At 39.2% G+C, this 21,302-nt stretch overlaps 1 protein-coding gene across 3 annotated transcripts in view; it reads left to right on the top strand.

The window, feature by feature from the left end:
* The window catches only part of NTNG1 (netrin G1), a 206,899-nt gene that overhangs the window by 67,927 nt on the left and 117,670 nt on the right, over positions 1-21,302 (top strand). For all 3 annotated transcript variants that reach the window (XM_039486512.1, XM_039486513.1, XM_039486514.1), the window contains exon 3: positions 17,618-18,258. In XM_039486512.1, coding sequence (XP_039342446.1) covers positions 17,618-18,258 — 641 coding nt within the window. The remainder of the gene's footprint in view (positions 1-17,617; positions 18,259-21,302) is intronic.

The raw sequence follows: 21,302 nt of genomic DNA, 5'->3' as shown, positions 1-21,302 counted from the left end.
GTAAAATAACATAATGTAACTACCAGCAAAAGAGATGTACTTTCAAGCTACAGTGCATTCTGCATCTCTAGATTTCTTTCATTTTAAGAAAGAGAAAAAATTTCATAGGTAGCAAAAAGAAAAAAGCTGAACACACAATACAGAGGGAGAAAATTAGGGTATTCAGAGAAGAAAATTAGAATTCTTTACAGCTGAATTCAGTTTGCATGGATATTACTGGGTTTCTTCCCCTAGCAGTGCACATATAAATTCTGTTGGTGCTTATAGGAGTTATGTTTGCATATGTAAGGAAGGACCCCAATGCTGTAGGGTCAAATCCTACAGTCCTTAGTAAGGTCAAAATCCTAGTGATGCATCCAAGGGACGTTTGCAGTGAAAATGATTGTTTTGGGAGCACAGATCCATGGTTTATGGCCACAATCATTATGTCTGTCTTTGAAAATATGAAGGTTTTCTAACCTATGAACTCAAATCCTGCAGATCTCACTCGGCCCTTACAAAAACACTCTTCCCATTGATGTCTGTGAGTCCATTATATAATGGATTTGTGCCCCCCAAAACAGTCTTTTACACAATAAATGGCACTTGAGCGCACAGTTAACCATTTTTATGTGCAGATGTTCATATTGCAGGGAAAAAAGGACATGCCGTACACATATTTTGCATGTGTAGCCACTTTAAATATGTGCCCTCAAAATCTATTTTCAATATACATACAATTAATCATAACTTAATAGGAATATGGTAAACTCTGTGCTACTGTTCTGTATAGATATTTTGGGCTTCATTAAATATGTAAAATAATTACATTATATAAAATACTAATTTGCACAGAATATTAGCTGCTGCACTGTCATGTACCTGATCTGTAAGCCAAAACAATGCACATCTAGTGCTGACACCTGTGCCAGGTACTGTAAATCAGTTTTAAAGGGGTGTCATTTAACGGGTCATTAGCACTTCAAAGGAACATTACCACATTCCAAAGCGGCACAGAAGCCAGCGGCATAAAGGTTAAATGGGTATCTTTTGAAAACCATTTTTTTCTACTTCATATTATTTGCATCTGTTAACACGGGCTTGTCTTTAGTGGGAGCAATTAAAAGTGTGTGTTTGTTTGTGTCATTCCAACTCGCCCCCACCAGCAGTGGTTGGGTCTCTTGTCAGTCTCCTACTCTGCCTCCTGTAGTCCCTCATTCCTGTGGTCTTGTTCTGCTTGTCCTGTAGCACCCTGTAACTTCCGAACTGCTGCTGAAACAGCTCGTGTTGTAACAGCACACATAACATCAGTTAATTCCTGTCCTGCCTCCCCAGTCCTTAATGCTCATTGCGCTGCACAGGGCAGGTTTGTCCCCTGAGAACCCCTGCTACTCACATGTGGAAAGGGGTCTCCTGTCTCCAGATGGGTTCATCTCCCCTTCATTCCCCATGCTGCCCACAGTCCCCACCCCCAATCAACCCCACATGCTTGTGGAGGGACCACTTCTTCCCCTTCTCGATCAGGCCCCACCTGCTGGGAGAGGGGGATTGCTTTCCCCCCTTTCTGATCTCACCACTCGGTTACAAACAGCAAGCATCTGGCATTGCTGGCAGGCTGCTTACACATGTAGATGCTGCTAACGCTGGAAGCCTGCAATCCATGCTACTGCTGGTACTCCGGGGCTGCACAGGCTATAAATACCTCCCCCATACACACTCTTCCAGTCAGCAGGAAGGGCAATGCAGTGACCTTGCCCTGACCTGCTCTAATTGCTTCTTGTTGATCCCGGTAAACTTTCTCCCTTTGTCCCCATCTACTATAAGGGAGCCCTTTAAGGGGCAATCACTCTTTTCTTACAGTTAGTTGCACAATGACCTACTCAAATAAAGGTTGTAGTGGGCACATTATATCTCTCAAGGCAGCCATACCTTTCAAATGGAAACAAATGTTTAAAGTGCCCTCGCAGATCAGAGGTAAAATATAGGCCCTGGCCACTTTCATAAAAGTTTGGCTATTAACCATAGTGTGCCAGCCCAGTTGCTATATACATATTGCTATACATATTTATATATATTCCTCTACTTTGTATCTCTTCAGAAATACAGGTTACTCTGACCACATCAAACCTGTCCTCTGCTCATTGCACAGGCTTCCCATAGATAATGAGTGAATTTCAAGATCTAGGTCCTTATTTTCAAGGTGCTCAATGGCCTGAACCCAGGACATCTAAATGACCACGTAAACCTCTGGGAGGCATGGTCCACTCTGCTCCCATGGCACAATGGAACTTTGTATCATAAGGGTAGAGCTCGTCTATTTGGAAGACAACTTTCTCAGGAGCTGGTCCAAGATTGTGGAATGAACTCTTCCAGGAACTAAGGACCATCACAAACCTCAGCATGCTCTGCTCAGAAAACAAGGGGCATTTATTCAACCTATCTTCTCCTTCTACAATAACATATAGCAGCACATACATTAAAATAATAATAAAAAACTCTACCAAACCAAAACACTCCATTCTGCATACATTTTTCCCCTAAGGAGAGGATAAGCAAAAGAATCAACCATATGACAGATATTAGTCACATTGCTAAATGCACCACTGTGAACTGCTCAGTCATTGGTAAAAATCTATATAAAATAGAATAGAACAGAATTGAATAATCTACACTAAGACCATCCCTTTTTCAAGAATGATTGCTGGCAAACTAGCTCATTCATTCTCCACTCTCTATTTATGTTCTCTTCCTACTTTTTTTCTTCATTGACTATGCTATGAAGTACATTACTATTCTGAACCCTTCTGCTGTCTCCTAAATCTAGTTATTAACTCTTCCATTTCTGTTACCTCCATCTCCTATTCATTCCCCATTCCCCAAAAGATTTCCCTGTTTTTTTTCTTATCCTTAGACCTTTATTGTTTATCAAATAATCTGAATCCAGTACACAGAGAACACTGTCTTTTTAGGGGAAAAAATTGGTTTTTTTTCAGTACTTCCTCCAATGTTCCAGTTCCCTCTTCCAATACTGAGATCATCTCTCAGTAATATTGCTGCCTGCATCAGCTCTGCTTCCTGTTCTCTCTGTTGCTGCTTCTGCTATGTGCTCACATTGATTCCTGCCAATTGCATTGTTCTAGATCAGGGGTGGGCAAACTTTTTGGCCCGAGGGCCACATCGGGGAATAGAAATTGTATGGCGGGAAATACATGCTCACAAAATTGGGATTGGGGTGTGGGAGGGGGTGAGGGCTCTGTTTGGGGGTATGGGTTCTGGGGTGAGGCTGGGGATGAGGAGTTTGGGGTGTAGGAGGTGCTCTGGGCTGTTTCCTGTTAATTATCATTCTAAATCATGGATATTTGTAAAATTAACAAGACATAAGTACTGTGATTATTTGTATCCAATCAAAAAATGTAAAGCAAGGAATACCAGACATTCTTATTAGTGACAAAGGAACCAGTTTTCCACTGCAGAATTTTAAGAATTCACCAAGACCTCCTTCATCTCCTTGCCAAAATTCCCACAGAATAACAGAATGGCTGAGAAAGTTATTCAGACAAAAATATGTTAAAGAAAACTGCATAACAATAGAGATCAATATCCACTGCTCTTTGGTTTAATAAATGCACCAGTAGAAGGATTGGCTTCCCCCATCACAGATGCTAATATACAGACAAACAATAATGTTGTGTCCCGTATAAGCAAAAATAGGGATAATCTGCTCAACATCTTAGATGTCTATACACAAATGCAAGGAGTATGGGGAATAAACAGGAAGAACTGGAAGTATTAGTACATAAGATAAATTCTGACTTAATTGGCATCACAGAGAGTTGGTGGGATAAGTCTCATGACAAGAATATTGGTATAGAGGGGTATAACTTATTCAGGAAGAGTAGACAGGGTAAAAAGGGAGGTGTTGCATTATATATCAAGAATATATAGACTTGTTCTGAAGTTCAGATGGAAGTGGAAGGCAGACCAATTGAGAGTCTCTGGGTAAAGATAAAAGGGGTAAAAATAGAGGTGATGTCTTGGGAGGGATCTACTATAGACCACCAAATCAGGAAGAGGAGGTGGATGAGGCATTTCTAGAATAAATATTAGAAATATTCCAAAAACAAGTTCTTGTAGTAGTGGGGGACTTTAACTATCCAGACATCTGTTGGAAAAATAACATGGCAAAACACACAATTTCCAGTAGGTTCTTAGAACATATTGGGAACAATATTTTGATCCAAAAAGTGGAAGAAGTAATCAGGGTGACAGCCATTTTAGATTTGATTCTGCCCAATGGGGAGAAATTGGCAGAAAATCTGAAGGTGGAAGGCAATTTGGGTGAAAGTGATCATGAAATGATAGATTTCATTATTCTAAGGAAACAAAGGAGTGAGAGCAACAGAATAGGACAATGGACTTCAAAAAAGCAGACTTTAAACAAACCCAGAAAACTGGTAGGTACAGTCCTATGGAAAGAAAATCTAAGGGAAAAAGAAGTTCAGGACAGCTGGCAGTTTCTCAAGGAGACAGTATTAAAGGAACGGCAAACTATCCCAATGCAAAGGGAAGATAAGAAGAATAGTAAGAGGCCAATATGGCTCCATCCTTAATGACCTGAAAATCAAAATGAAATCCTACAAAAATTGGAAACATGGACAAATTGCTACGTAGGAGTACAAAAGAATAGTACAACCATGTAGGAACAAAATCAGAAAGGCTAAGGCAGAAAATGAGTTACACCGAGCAAGGTACATAAAAGGCAATAAGAAGAGGTTATTTTAATACATCAAGAGCAAGAGAAAGATGAAGGAAAGTGTAGGTCCTCTACTTAGTGTGGATTCAGAGTGAGAGCTAATAACAGGTGACATGAAGAAAGCTGAAGTGTTTAATGCATATTTTACTTCAGCCTTTACTAGAAAGGTCAACACAATATCAACAACAAGGGAGAAGGAATGCAAGCCAAAATAAGGAAGGAACAGGTTAGAGAATATTTAGATGTATTTAAATCAGCAGGGCCTGATGAAATTCTTTCTAGGGTACTTAAGAAATGAGCTGAAGCAATCTTGGAACCATTAGCAATTATCTTTGAGAACTCCTGGAGGATAGGTGAGATCTCAGAAGAATGGAGAAGGGCAAACATAATACCTATCTTTATCTGGCTAGCTAGTACCACTGAAAAGAATCCAGGGGCAGGGTACAGTGGATCACAAATTGAGTATGAATCAACAATCTGATGCAGTTGAGAAAAAGCTAATATCATTGATGTATATTAACAGGCTTGTCTTATGTGAGACATGGGACGTAACTGTCCTGCTATGCTTGGCACTGGTGAGGCTTTAGCTGGAGTATTGTCCATTTTGGGGCACTACACTTTAAGAAAGATGAGGATAAATTGGAGAGAATCCAGAGGTGATCAACAAAAATGAGGAAGGGTTAAAAAAACAAACAAACTGGGCATATTTAGTCTTTAGAAAAGAAGACTGAGAGGGTACCTGATAAGTATTCAAATATGTTAAGGGCTGCTAAAAATAGGACTGTGATCAATTGTTCTCTGTGACCACTAAAGGTAGGCCAAGAAGATATGGGTTTAATCTGCATCAAGGAAGATTTGGGTTAGATATTAGGAAAAGCTTTCTGGCTATAAGGGTAATTAAGCTCTGGAATAGGCTGTTAAGGGAGCTGATGGAATCCTCCTCATTGGAGGTTTTTAAAAACAGCTTAGACAAACACTTGTCAGGAATGATCCAGGTTTACTTAGTCCTGCCATAGTGAGGAGTCGGGACTTTATTGCTTCTCATTTCCCCTTTAGCCCTACATTTCTATGATTCTGTTACTTTGGTTACTCAAACTTAAACACTAGACCAGGAGTTGGCAACCTTTCAGAAGTGGTGTTGCCAAGTCTTCATTTATTCACTCTAATTTAAGGTTTCTCATGCCAGTAATACATTTTTATGTTTTTAGAAGGTCTCTTTATCTAAGTCTATAATGTATAACTAAACTATTGTATGTAAAATAAATAAGGTTTTTAAAATGTTTAAGAAGCTTCATTTAAAATTAATTTAAAATGTGGACCCCCCGCCCCCGACCGGTGGCCAGGACCTGGGCAGTGTGAATGCCACTGAAAATCAGTTTGCGTGCTGCCTTCAGCACGCGTGCCATAGGTTGCCTACCCCTGCACTAGACAGAGGAACCAGAGAAATCATAGAAGATTTTCTTAACATGGTTGAGACATATGTTTGACAGCATCTACCAACAGGATCCCAGTCTTATTGCCCTCTAGGCATTGCCCCAATATAAACGTTAATAATGATTATCTCAGATACTTGCTGATACAAACGGAAAAGGCAAATAATTCATTCTTCAAGGAACAGAAAAGAGCATAACAGAATCTGTATTAGTCCCAGTAGATTTGTTAAAAGGCACCGATAATTCCAAAATCACCAAGTGACAAATCATGGCTGGAATAGCATGAGCAAGGTTGCCAAGTAAAAGTTAGCACTGCTACACGCAGTACAGTCCACTCGGAATGAGTAGGCTGTGTCTGAGAAAGCAGCTAGAGTTCTGGGAGTGAAATAGTCTCTTTGTCTAATCAAGTGACTTGAAAAGTGTGTCAAAATCTATTATCCATGGGTTTTTTAAAGACAGAAGTGCAATTAAAGTAGCTAAAACCAGAGAATGTACAGACAGGCATAAAGTGGCTATGCTAGTGTGATGATGTATATTAATGTGGGAGTAACACTACTAATCTGTATTAAATTTCTGAGTATGCCTGGTGTGAACTAGAAGTTTTCAGAAGTCTAAGCAGACTCAGACTGAACAAGATACTCACTCAATTAACATTTGCTCTGTCTTTTCTCCTGACAAACTAGAACCCTTAGTTACTATTTAGCATCGCAGAATAGACACAATGAGAGGGAAATATATTTAATCTTCTTAAATGGAACCACAAACATTAAAAGGTTGTTGCTATATCTGTGGCCCATAATATTCAAAAGAGGCATGGTCTAGTGGCAAGTGGAGCCAGGAATGCTTCCAACTGAATGGCTTTGGGCAAATCATTAGGATCTAATCTGGAAAGATGCAGACTTCAACCTGCAAGGTGATGCGTGCTCCTTAGTTTCCATTGATTTTAATCTCTTTACTTCTTTCTCCTTCCTATGTAAATTTGGCATAAGACGTATTTGCTTGTATCACACAATAACATTTACCTCACAGAGGTCAGGGGTGTTATGAGGATTAATTAGTTAAATATTGCAGGACGTAGGGCCCAAGGGCCAGATTTTTAGGCACCTAAATATGTTTAATATCTGCCCTCCTCCCAGACCTACCCACATGGATTCCACTGTAAGATTAGAGCCTTAGTTTGTAATACAGTTTGAAGATAAAAAGTGCATGGAGGTGATAAGTATTACTATTAATATTTAGCAAACCAGTCTTCTCTAGTTTAATCTTTTAAAATCTCTGTAGAAGCTATTGATGTAGAAACTTTCTTTTCCCCTGGTTTTGAAGAATTCATGTGGCTCAGCTTGTGGCTCAAAGTTCAAAGTGTTTGTCTGACCCTCCAAATACTTCTCACTTGGGAGCTCTGTGGAACAGCATCAATCCTCCATTGAGATTCTAATACTTAAATCACTCTAACTTAAAATGCTGACAACCAGTGCAGTGTTTAAAAGGTTATTGATGCTGAAGTGTTCTTATCTATAACCATCCCTGTTCTCATAATATCAACAATAATTCTTAGCACTTAAATAGCGCTTTTCCTCGTGAAAGCTCATGACACACATTCACTAGTGTACTATCAACTAGCTAATGTTTGCAAGGTGCTTTGAAAATGTAAGGCATGATGGGTACTCACATTGAGTACTACCTCATTGAGTAATATACCATGCAGCCTGAGTGAAGGTATCATAATATAGCTCTATAAAACTGAAAATATTATCTATGTTTATAGTCACTTTGAAGATGTAAAGTGCTGCATAAGTGCAATTGTTGCTATTAATTAAGTAATTAATCATCCACTAGGTACAGCATGGTACTTAATGTCTTTCTCTTGTGATGACCTTTTGGGAAAGTAATAAATAATGACTGTCCTATTATTTATTTTAATGCAATATTTTACTACAGGATCTGACTTTAAGTCTTGCTTGATTCAGTCTATATTTATTCCTTGTCTAGTATATCCGAGCTAACTACTTGGAGACAGCAGTATAAAAATCAGCTTCTGTGACTGGCTTCTTGAGAATTTATTTTGCTCTTTCCTAAAATCTTGGCCTGCTTGACCTCTGCGGCCTTCACCAGTTTGAAAATCCAAGCCATAATCCTCTGTAGGGATTTAGCCAGGTGTCTATTACAGCATGTAATCTGTGATACAGCTTCCAATATTCACGCTGCAGAAAGGTTAAGCCCCCAGTCTTTGTTCCTGCGTAAAAAAGTCCACAAGGTGTTAGTGTGTACAGGGAGCAGATTGAAACAAGCAACAGCTTCAATCAAATCCTAAGCCTGTGTATATGCCACAGAAGAATCTTTGTGATGAGAGGAGGGAGGCCCCTCATCTGAGAAGGAGCAATCAGATTTTAACCCTTGAGAAGCAACTGCAAAACCCCTTTTCACTGGTACCTCCATTATAGCTCAACTACTGAATTGCTGTAGACCTTTGCCTTTAGCATGAATACTTATTTCAAGGTCATTTTCCCATTTGTTGCCACATTCTCTAGTGTTACCAATGGCAAGCCGTGGAAATTTTCTAATGAGAAGAATAAAATGTCAGCTGTAGTTCAGCTCTCAATGCTTCTGTCTGTGAACTACAGTCTGTGCAGCCAAGCAGAGCAACCTGAGGGGTTTTTTTCAGCCTTGTCTACTTCACAAAATGTTATTGTGTTCAAACACCATTGTGAAGATTCAAGTTCTCTGACACAATACAGACCAAAACTAACCAGTCAGTGTAGACCAGAACAAATTGTATTCAGCTAATCATGATGAAACCCTGCTGGGAGCAGTCAGACCTGGACAGCATTGTGTCAGCTAATCCAGCTCTTCTCAATCATGTGTGAACATGATCATATTTTGTAAGAGAGAAGCCCCATAGAGTGCTGCTGCAGTATAGAACAAGTCCAGTGCTCTTTTAAAACTTTTCTAATGTGTCAGAATGTTTTGGTAATATCCTGACTTCCCAAAGTGTCAGGAGGCAAAATAATAACAGCATTGTGTGACTGGCTTTCAGGTGCTAATTAATAACAACCTCAGAGAGGTACTGTAAAATAATACACTTCCTTTAGAAGGTGATAATGTAGGGAAAACCTTCATCATCCTTCTATTCTTATTATCAGGAAGTATTTAGAGGCATTATCTGTTTAATTATTTAGAAAATTCGAATAGTTTAAATATTGCTTTAAAAAGTTGTAAGTATTTTCCACCTTGTCCAGCCGAAGAGCTGTTGCATGGAGCACGTACATTACAATGTACTTAATGCTGCCTTTTGGTCACAAAATAATTACTCAATGCCATAGTGTGTTAGATGTTGGTAACAAAGAATTTTCTTAGCTTTGACAAATAAGAGAAAGTTCCTCTTTGATGTATCCATTTTATTGTTAGTGGTGTTAAGGAGGATTATCACTGAGATGAAGATATTAAACTTTGTAATTCATCTTTTTAATGGTGATTGTCTTCATACTAACTTCTTCTAAGGACCTGAATCTCATTTACACTAGGACCCCTTTATTCCATTCTAGCAGCATAAAGGGGGCTTAGAGTGAGGGAGTAGAATGGTCCCACCCCCAGTCTGACAGCCTCTGTGCTGTTGAGGAGGATGACAATCTCGGGGAAGGAGAACATCGAAGTGGAGCAGAGGGAAACAATCCCATACTTGGGACCCTCCTTCCAGATGATGATGTGGTATTCTCCCGCACTTAGGATACCTGTCCAGGGGAGGGAACTCCAGATATTAGGAAGAGACAGGTAATAGTTATGGAGGATTTGATCATTAGAAACTTAGATAGCTAGATTTGTGATGACCAAGAGAACCGCATGGTGACTTGCCTGCTGGTGCGAAGGTTGCAGATCTTTTGAGACATCTAGATAGGTTTATGCGTAGTGCTGGGCAGGAGCTGGTGGTCGTGGTACATGTAGGTACCAGTGACATAGGGAAGGGTAAAAGAGAGGTCCTGGAGGCCAAATTTAGACGGCTAGATAAGAGATTGAAGTCCATGATCTCCATGGTAGCATTCTCTGAAATGCTTCCAGTTCCATGTACAGGGCTAGTTAGACAGGAAGAACTGCAGGGTCTCAATGCATGGATGAGATAATGGTGTAGGGAGGAGGAGTTTAGATTTATTAGGAACTGGGGAAACTTTTGGGAAAGGGGGAGCCTATACAGGAAGGATGGGCTCCACCTAAATCAAAATGGAACCAGATTGCTGGCACTTAAAATTAAAAAGGTCATAGAGCAGTTTTTAAACTACGGGCCAGGGAAAAGCTGACAGGTGCAGAGAAGTACGTGGTTCAGACAGAGATATCCCTTAGGAGAGGATCTATTAAAGGAGATTCTCTATGTTCTAGTAAGGAGGAAAGGATGGAAGATGATAAAATACAGGTAGAATCTGATGAAAAACAGTCAAATGAAAGAGAGTCTCATTCAATTACATCATGTAATGGCAGACAGCTAAAAAGTGACAAGTTTTTAAAGTGCTTATATACAAATGCTACAAGTCTAAATAATAAAATGGGTGAACTAGAGTGCCTTGTATTAAATGAGGATATTGATATAATAGGCATCACAGAAACTTGGTGGAATGAGGATAATCAATGGGACACAGTAATACCAGGGTACAAAATATATCGGAAGGACAGAACAGGTTGTGCTGGTGGAGGAGTGGCACTATATGTGAAAGAAAGCATAACCAAACTGTTCCATAGAATCTCTATGGATAGGAATTCCATGCTCTTGTAATAGGAATATAGTAGTAGGGATATATTACTGACCACCAGGATGGTGATAGTGACTGCTCAGGGAGATTAGTGAGGCTATAAAAATAAAAACCCAATAATAATGGGGGCTTTCAACTATCCCCATATTAACTGGGTACATGTCATCTCAGGCCTGGATCCAGAGATGAAGTTTCTTGACACATCAAATGATTGCTTCTTGGAGCAGCTGGTCCTGGAACCCACAGGAGGGAGAGGCAATTCTTGATTTAGTCCTAAATGGAGCACACAATCTGGTCCAAGAGATGAACTGGACCGCTTGGTAATAGTCACCATAATATAATTAAATTTAACATCCCGGTGGTGAGGAAAACACCAGAGCGGCCCAACACTGTAGCATTTAATTTCAGAAAGGGGAACTACACAAAAATGAGGAAGTTAGTTAAACAGAAATTAAAAGGTACAGTGCCAAAAGTGAAATCCCTGCAAGCTTCATGTAAACTTTTTAAAGAAACCCTAATAGATGCTCAACTTAAATGTATACCCCAAATTAAAAAACATAGTAAGAGAACCAAAAAAGTGCCACCGTGGCCAATCAACAAAGTAAAAGAAGCAGTGAGAGACAAAAAGGCATCCTTTGAGTCCAAAGACTCAAAAAGTAATAGCAAAAAAAAATTTAATTACATCATAAGCAGGAATCTTGCGAACAACCAGTGGGGCCACTGGACAGTTGAGATGATAAAGGAGCACTCAAGGACGATAAAGCCATTGCGGAGAAACTAAATGAATTATTTGCATTAGTCTTCATGACTGAGCATGTGAGGGAGATTCCCAAACCTGAGCCATTCTTTTTAGGTGACAAATCTGAGTAACTGTCCCAGATTGAGGTGTCATTAGAGGAGGTTTTGGAACAAACTGATAAACTAAACAATAATAAGTCACCAGGACCAGATGGTATTCACCCAAGAGTTTTGCAGTCCGTAACCTATCATTTAAATCAGCTTCTGTAGCAAATGACTGGAGGATAGCTAATGTGATGCCAATTTTTAAAAAAGGCTTCCAGGGGTTATCCTAGCAATTACAGCCGGTAAGCCTGATTACAATACCAGGCAAACTGGTTGAAACTATAGTAAAGAACAAAATTGTCATACACATAGATGAACATAATTTGTTGGGGAAGAGTCAACACGGTTTTTGTAAAGGGAAATAATGCCTCACTAATCTACTAGAATTCTTTCAGGGGGTCAACAAGCATGTGAACAAGGGGAATCCAGTGGATATAGTGTACTTAGATTTTCAGAAAACCTTTGACAAGGTCCCTCACCAAAGGCTCTTATGCAAAGTAAGCTGTCATGGGATAAGAGGGAAGGTCCTTTCATGGTTTGGTAACTGGCTGAAAGATAGGAAACAAAAGGTAGGAATAAACGGTCAGTTTTCAGAATGGAGAGAGGTAAATACTGGTGTCCCCCAGGGAACTGTACTGGGACCAGACATATTCAACATATTTATAAATGATCTGGAAAAAGAGAGTAAGGTGGTAAAATTTGCAGGTGGTACAAAACTACTCAAGATAGTTAAGTCCCAGGCAGACTGTGAAGAGCTACAAAAGGATCTCACAAAACTGGGTTACTGGGCAACAAAATGGCAGATGAAATTCAATGTTGATAAATGCAAAGTAATGCACATTGGAAAACATAATTCCAACTACACATATAAAATGATGGGGTCTAAATTAGCTGTTACCAATCAAGAAAAAGATCTTGGAGTCATTGTGGATAGTTCTCTAAAAACATCCACTCAATGTGTAGCAGCAGTCAAAAAAGCGAACAGAATCTTATGAATCCTTAAGAAAGGGATAGATATTATGACAGAAAATATCATATTGCCTCTATATAAATCCATGGTATACCCACATCTTGAATACAGTGTGCAGATGTGGTTGCCCCATCTTAAAAAAGATATGTTGGAATTGGAAAAGGTTCAGAAAAGGGCAACAAAAATTATTAGGGGAGATTGATAAGACTGGGACTTTTCAGCTTGGAAAAGAAACAACTAAGGGGGGTTATGATAGAGGTCTATAAAATCATGACTGGTGTGGATAAAGGAAATAAGGAAGTGTTATTTACTCCTCATAACACAAGAACTAAGGGTCACCAAATTAAATTAATAGGCAGCAGGTTTAAAACAAACAAAAGGAAGTATTCTTCACACAATGCACAGTTACCTGTGGAACTCCTTGCCAGAGGATGTTGTGAAGGCCAAGATTATAACAGCACTGAGAGTAAATTAGAAAAAGATCTATTTTATTGTAATATAATCAGACACCCTGAATTTTAACATTATCTTAAAAACATAGGGACAGGAATACAAATCACAAACAGAGGCAAGTTCCCCATTGCCTGAACAGAAGTGAGGGAAATAGGATAGTCATATTTCATGAAACTATAGCTATCCAGACTTAGTCTGATTCTCATTTACACTAGTACCCATTTAAACCGCTGCTCTGGCTGTGTAAAGGGGCCTAAAATGGGCATCAATATAACTATGGCCTACCAAATTCACTGTCCATTTTGATCAATTTCACGGTCATAGGATTTAAAAAATCATAAATTTCATGATTGCAGCTATTTAAAAACATAAGAACAGCCATACTGGGTCAGACCAAAGGTCCATCTAGCCCAGTATAGTCAATGGCTATTAGCCAGGATGGGCAGTGATGGTGTCCCTAGCCTCTGTTTGCCAGAAGCTGGGAATGGGGGACAGGGGATGGATCACTTGATGATTACCTGTTCTGTTCATTCCCTCTGGGGCACCTGGCATTGGTCCATGTCGGAAGACAGGATACTGGACTAGATGGACCTTTGGTCTGACCCAGTATGGCCGTTCTTATCTTCTTAAATAGCTGCAATTATGTAGTAATTTTTGTTGTCAGAAGGGGGTCGCAGTGCAATGAAGTTTGAGAATTGCTGATCTAGATATTTTATTCTTGCTAGCTTTATGATTTTATTCCAAGTCCTATGGTATTTAGTGTTTCCTCCAAGTCCCAACTCCTGGAGTCTTGTGAAAATATGAGGCTCTCGGCCTTCATTTAAAAAAAAGTAAGCTCCTAGTCCTGATAGTTGTTGAGAAAAACTTGAAAATGTGAGCCAAGTGCACCCTAAAGATTCAAAAACCAAAATTCAAATAAAAAGAAGCCAACGGATGGATGGATGGATGGAGATTTTAAGTCAATCTTATGTTTTCTTCAGGCCATGATTTTTGAACACTTGGAGTTGGCAGTTCTGACAGTGGTAATGATTACTCTTTGTTTTCAGTGAAAAAACTCAGAGGGGGTGAAATCTGGTCCATTGGACCAGGCTTGCCTGAAAATAGGTTTTAATGAATATGAAGTGGTCCATAGGATTTGTACTGACCCTCAGCTCAGGATGAATTTCATCCCCAATGAATTGAGATCTCATTTGGACTCTTCATAGAATCAATATCTGTTTGGTATAAACCCAAAGGATCCAATATTTAATATCTAGTGGATTTTTATAAGGTCAGTAATAACTTGAATTTATACAACATCTTCTATCCCAAAGCACAATATAAACAGATAGGAATTAAAATGCAGCTCTCTCTTTTGTGAAGAATAGCAGCACTGGCGACACATAGAGTTCCATTAATTATGGACTATTTCATTTGCATTGTGCATGGAAGCCTGGAGAGAGCAATAATACAACAATCAGAGATCTCACAAACAGGATTAGGGTGGCTTGGCAGCAATCAGACTACGTCTACACTAGGAGCACTTTACTGATATGGAAATACCAATATACTGTACTGGCAAAGTGTTCCTAATACGCATGCAGCAATACCAGAAGCTGCACTTTGTACTAGTATAGTAAAGTACAGTTTTGCTGGTATTACTGCATCTATACTACTGGCTTCTGCCAACACAGCTGTGTTGGTTAGAGAACCACACCTCTTCACATCCCTGACAGATATAGCTCTGCTGGCAAACGTCTGTAGCATAAACTTGGTCTCAGCAGCACATTACAGTATTTGCTAACAAACAAGATCAGCCTTAAATCTTTTGGTGGCCCAACCACATTAGACCATGCTGATCTCTAAAATGTAGAGATGGTAGAGTTTGTTCCAGTAAAGTTTGTCTGACTACCTTGAAGTTACCTGTTTTGATTGTCCCTAAGGCAAGCCCTGTCGCTGGAAGGACATTACCTTCACTGACTACATCTGCTACATACATCATTAGCAATCATACAGTTTTGTGAAGCCTCTTCACCTGCCCAAAGATTGATCTGAAAACAACAAGCAAAGTTCAATCTTTTCCCACCCAATCATCTAGTTAATTTCATTGTACAGTTACTGTCTGCTCCAGTTACTGTAAGGTAAATAGCCTTCCTTTATCCATTCTGGTTCATGAAACATAGTCTCTGCTGGTATCCTGGGACCAGTGGATAGTTTATAACATAAAAATGACAACAGACCCACATGTGTGCTTTCCGGCTGTGCTGTAAAAGACCAAAGCCATCTTTCTGTTCTGCTTAATATAAATGTCTGTAACTTGCTATCCAGTAGCTTTGATTTTCTCTGTTTTGATAGTCCTGAACTCTAGATGAAGTAGCTTTTGCCAGAAAGGAGATTGTAGCATGCATGTTCATGGCTATACTGATAGCTTCATGTGGACAGACTGAAGTGACTATATTGTTCGAGTAAATTTCCAGTGATAACGCTGACCTCTTTCTGTAAAGTGCACATTTACATATATTTAAAATATATAAATCCTGACAGCTTCCACAGTATTTATAGGCTTCCTGAAAAAAGCCTGAGCAAGGTTGCAGATCTTTGCATTTGTGTCTCTGAGTATGTTTTTAAACTACGTTTAAATAATAAAAAACTTAGTGGCTTATCCATCCTGCGTAGAATATATTGTTATTTTCCCCTCTGCTTTATTTCGTCCCTTCTAACCCTATGATTCTATGATGGAAATAGTGATCCTGAGCTTGAAAGCAGGAAAACTGTAACAAGGATCTTCTCAGTTACAGCTGCACGTTTAGAGTCTGTCAATTTAATAAGCAGTGTTCTGTTTTTCAAATAACCCATTTTCTTCTCTTGCATTATATTTGAGTCTCAATGAATTGTTGTTGGTTTTGGGATTCAGCTACATTAATGGGAAAGAATGAGAGAGAGTATTTCTCTGAGTAGGAAGGAGAAAGTTGCCTCTAGGGAGGTCAGAGTAAGTGCTTAAGACCTTTTTCTTGCATTTGACTTGAGTATGTCAGGGACTGTGGCAGTGACCAAGGTGAAACTCATTATTTGAGACCCAGCTCATTCAGTGGGTGTGATTGCAAAGCTTCAGATCCCTGTGGTCTTGAGATGGAAAGAAACATAATTGCAATGATAAGGAAAAAAAAGAAAATTAGTTACATAAGGGTCTATTATCCCATCAATATGTGAGTCGAACTTCTAAGTTAATGTGAGGAAGAGGAACTTTTATGCATAGATGGACAGTATAGACGCCCAGCCGCTGCAATTTAACTCTAAAAAATACAGAGCAGTAATTGTTTTCTGAAACAAATAATGAATGATTAAGTAGCCAGATATTAATGTATTGATGAAAGCCTCTAGATTAGGTAGACATGATCCAGGACAGCTTAAAGTAGCCAATAGCTTGCAATGGTTTATCAAGTTATCCCCAGCCTCCAGATGAAGTAGCTTTTGTGAGGAGGAGGAAGATTGTAGTGTGCAAGTTAATGCATCAAAAGGCCCAGAGAAGAATAATTCACTTTCACCTTGCTATAGAAGACGAGTACTAGTAAAAGCTACACATTATTGGTAAGTTTATGTGGTGGTGGTGTTTTTTTAAACTTGACACATAGTTCAAATCTCCAGCCACCTCAGCAGCCTTCCAGCTGGACCTGCTGACATCTCCCACCTAATCAAGTGGTGGATTATCTTGTCCTGATAAATTGGAGCCCATGTCTGGTAAAAAGTCTTTCCTGAAGTACTTCGCTAGCCGGTAGCTAATAGGGTGGTAGGTGTCTGGATCAAACTCCAGAGCTTGTAGTGCACTGTGTTTCTAATGATGTGTAGTGAACAGTGTAAACATTTTAAGGGAAGACATTACTAAACAGGAACACAGTTAAGCATGATAAATTTGAGGCCAGGGGAAAAGGAAGCATGAAAGCTGTAGTGGGTATTGTTTCATATTGCACACATAGAGAATGTATTGCTGATTCTAAAGCACTTCTCCTAAAAGTGACTTTTTTATGAACTGTGCTCTTGAGGAATGTGCTTGTGTTAAAAAGAAATTCTCCTTGCTTCGCTGCTACATCTTTCTAAGAAGAATCAGAGTTATTGAGCCTTTAGACATTTGCTCATTGTTCTTGTGCTTTTGTGACTAGATTACTGGCCCAACAAATTCAAGATAAATAAACTGTTTTCTTTCTCTAAAACCCACTGAGAAAGCCACATAAATTACAAAGGCAGAGAATCTGTGTGGGGTGAGTGGGAGAGGGAGTAATTTAATAAATAAAGCAAACAGGAGAAATCTAGTTAAGATAAACAAAGATATTCCCTACAAACATTTATTTTCTTTCTTAGCTTTGCTCATAAACTATAGAAAGGCAATTCTAATTTGTCAAACAAAGAATGCCTTTATGTACTGTAGTCATTCATATAATGCTGCTTGTAAAACTGTTTTGTTCTTCTTTCATAGGGGAATCCCTACATGTGCAATAATGAATGTGATGCAACTACCAATGAACTGGCACATCCACCTGAGCTGATGTTTGATCTTGAAGGAAGACATCCCTCCACATTTTGGCAGTCTACAACTTGGAAAGATTATCCCAAACCTCTCCAGGTTAACATTACCCTTTCTTGGAACAAAACCATTGAACTAACAGATAACATAGTTATCACCTTTGAATCTGGCCGTCCAGACCAAATGATCCTGGAGAAATCACTTGACTATGGGCGAACATGGCAACCATACCAGTATTATGCCACAGACTGCTTAGATGCTTTCCATATGGATCCCAAATCAGTGAAGGATTTATCACAGCACACAGTTCTAGAAATCATTTGCACAGAAGAATACTCCACTGGGTACATGACAAATAGTAAAATCATCCACTTCGAGATCAAAGATCGATTTGCATTTTTTGCTGGACCTCGGCTTCATAATATGGCTTCCCTGTATGGCCAGCTTGACACAACCAAGAAGCTGAGAGATTTCTTTACCATCACAGACCTGAGGATAAGATTGCTCAGACCAGCAACTGGGGAAATATATGTAGATGAGCAACACTTGGCACGCTACTTTTATGCAATCTCAGACATAAGGGTATATGGAAGGTAAGAGAATATGAGTCTTTAAGAATGGGTAAATATGTCTGTCCTTAAAGGATGTCAACAATTTTCTATCCTCCCTCAAAATGTCAGCAATTCCTACTGAAATGTTTTCCCAGAAATGTAGCTCAGTAAAAACCAGTTTCTGAAAGCATTAGACACTTTTGATTCAGCAATTCTGTCATCAGAGTTCTACTGTCACTAAACTTGACAAATCTCTGTACATCTTAATAGTGGAATACTTTTAACAGCTTCTTACACTAGGTCAGGGATGTCCAACCTTTTTTGTCTGAGGGTGAAATTCATCCCAGTTTAACAATAAGGAGTCCGGTGGCACCTTAAAGACTAACAGATCTTTTGTTTTTGTGGATACAGAGTAACATGGCTATCTCCTGATATTTAATCCCAGTTTAAGGGACACTCCACAGGGCTCTCCAGGCCAGGATACCTTTATGCCTTTATGGCCTAAAGCCATTGAAATCACTGGGCTTTAATTCAGGTGTAATTGGTCTGAAGGGCCTTGGATGAGACCTCTGCAGTGGGGTGAATTTCACTCTTTCTGCAGGGTATAGTTCTGTTTGAGAGAATGAACACCATGCAGGTTAGTGTCCCTTACAGATGCTTTAGACTGTTCTAGAATGTAGTGAAGATTAAGTGTAAAAAATAAACCAATGGTTTGAATAACACAAGGCTAATTTGGATAGGGACATAGGCATTGCCACATTGCTTTAGACCAGGGGTTCTCTTAACTGTGGGTCGGGACCCCAAAGTGGGCCACGACCCCGTTTTAATGTGGTTGCCAAGGCTGATGTTAGACTTGCTGGGGTCCAGGGCCCAAGCCCAAGCCCCATTGCCCGAGGCTAAGGTTATATGCCCTCCGCTCAGAACAGAAGCTCTTGGGCTTCAGCTTTGGCCCCTCCCCCACCCACCTGGGGTGGCAGGGCTTGGGCCTTGGTCCTCTTACACACACACACACACACACACACACACACACACACACACACACACACACACACACACACCCACCAGGGTGGGTCATATAGTAATTTTTGTTGTCAGAAGGGGGTCATGGTGCAATGAAGTTTGAGAACTGCTGCTTTAGACAGATGGCCATCCTGTGTCCAGCAATGGCTAGTACCAGGTATAAATGTCTCATAATAGACATTTGTACAAAAAGTGCCTATGCAGAAAGTGTCTTCCTAATACCAGGAAGTTAGAGGTTAGTTTATTATCTGAAGCATGAGGACTGATATCCTCTGAAAACGTTAATCATTGCTACAGTACTGTAGTTGTTAGAGATGCTTTTTTTCCCCCATGACTGTCTAAACCCTTTTTTGAATCCCACTAAGCTCTTGACCTTATTATATTTTGTGGTAGCGAGTTTCACAGATTTATTTCCCATTGTGTAAAAAAAAAAGTATTTCTTTTTAGCAATTTTGTGTGTGTTATCTTTAAATATGTTAGGTGTCCCCTTGTACTTGTATTATCAGATGAGATAAACTGGACCTCTTCCATATATTTTATTATTTTACTTACCTCTTTCATGCACTTTGTGCCTCTTATCCATACACTCTTTAAACTAAAGAGTCCAAAATGTCTTGTTTAAACAACTTTATTTTCAGAGTTTATTGAGGACTGATGCAATATCAATAATCTTTGATTGCATACAAACAAAAATCCACTTAACTTACTGGAAGGATAAAGAATATCATGTACATTCTGTAGTAAGCAAAAGATAATTGACATTAATGCAGTAGACAAGGAGATTATATAGCACGCTATTGACTGTGTGTTTGTTACTGCTGTTTAGTGGATTACTTAAGTGGGTATTTTTAGTCTCTTTTATATGGAAGACATTGCATGTCTCTAAGCATTTTCATACATGCAAGGAAATCAATTTTATATGTTGCCAAAAATTCCTGGCAGAATTAAATGAATACAAGTTAGTATCAATTTTTGCTTATATTTTTAATATTCAGCTAAAATATATAAGGCAGAAAATCTGTGCTATTTACATGGCTCTGGATTTATCAGTGCATTTTCTCAATGAAAATATATTTTTAATGAGCAAGAACTGTGCAAATCTAAATGAGTTTCATTGCACAGTTGATTTGCTACAGTTACAATTATTTGTGCCCCATGTGAAATACATAGATACAAGATGACTAATTAAAAATACAAAAATATTGTATCATTGGATCATTGCTTTTGCATTAAGAATTTTAATGTAATACATGTATGTAATATTGCTCATGAATCTTGTAATAAGCTTAGTGGAACATGGGAAGCTTGTAATAGTGGTTTGGATATCTACTATAGTAATCAGAATTACAGCATATAGTTCAGTTCTCCTTTATCCTTTCTTCTGTCATTTCCTCACTCTCAAGTAGACTAGATGTAGAGATGGACCAGAATAAAACCTGGGGTTAAAAAAACACCATACTTTGAGAACGTGCAGGTCCACATTGGAAAAACCCTGAACTTCGACAAGCAGTCTGTCTCTAATTAGACTATCAGTGTCTCATTGCATAAATAATCTGAAGGAGAAAGAGAGTGTTGTAAGGAAATCACAAACAGAAGCCTTCCAAAACACAGCTAAAGGAAACGGTCATCCCATAGCAAATTGGCTATAAAAATTAAGCGTGACTGTACAGAGAATTTATCTGATGGTGATGCTTGTTGGCTAAACTACAGTAATCAGACACCAGCTACCAGGGGTTATCAGCTATATAATCCTATCCTAGTAGATTAAATTTGTGTGAGGACCTTTATCACTTTGTTGCTGATGAAAAAAACACCTCTTGCTGGGCAGTTTTCCCCCCCAAAGTATGCTGACAAATAAATCAATACATTAAAAAATTAGGGCTTGATCCATCCCCAGGCACATGTCAGGGTGCTCTCAGCACCCTGTGAATCTCTGGCCACTCCAAGGAAGAGCAGGCTGTAGTATAGGTTTGCCAACTTTGCTTGGATGTATTCCTGAAGGTTTCATCACGACATAATCTTTAATTAAAGACTCCAGGACGGCGGTGAGCAACCTGTGGCCTGCA

This window comes from Mauremys reevesii, linkage group 8 (genome assembly GCF_016161935.1).
Source record: "Mauremys reevesii isolate NIE-2019 linkage group 8, ASM1616193v1, whole genome shotgun sequence".
NCBI classification, from domain to species: domain Eukaryota; kingdom Metazoa; phylum Chordata; order Testudines; family Geoemydidae; genus Mauremys; species Mauremys reevesii.
The sequence above is the reverse complement of the archived record's forward strand: the minus strand, read 5'-3'. Positions and strand labels throughout refer to the sequence as shown.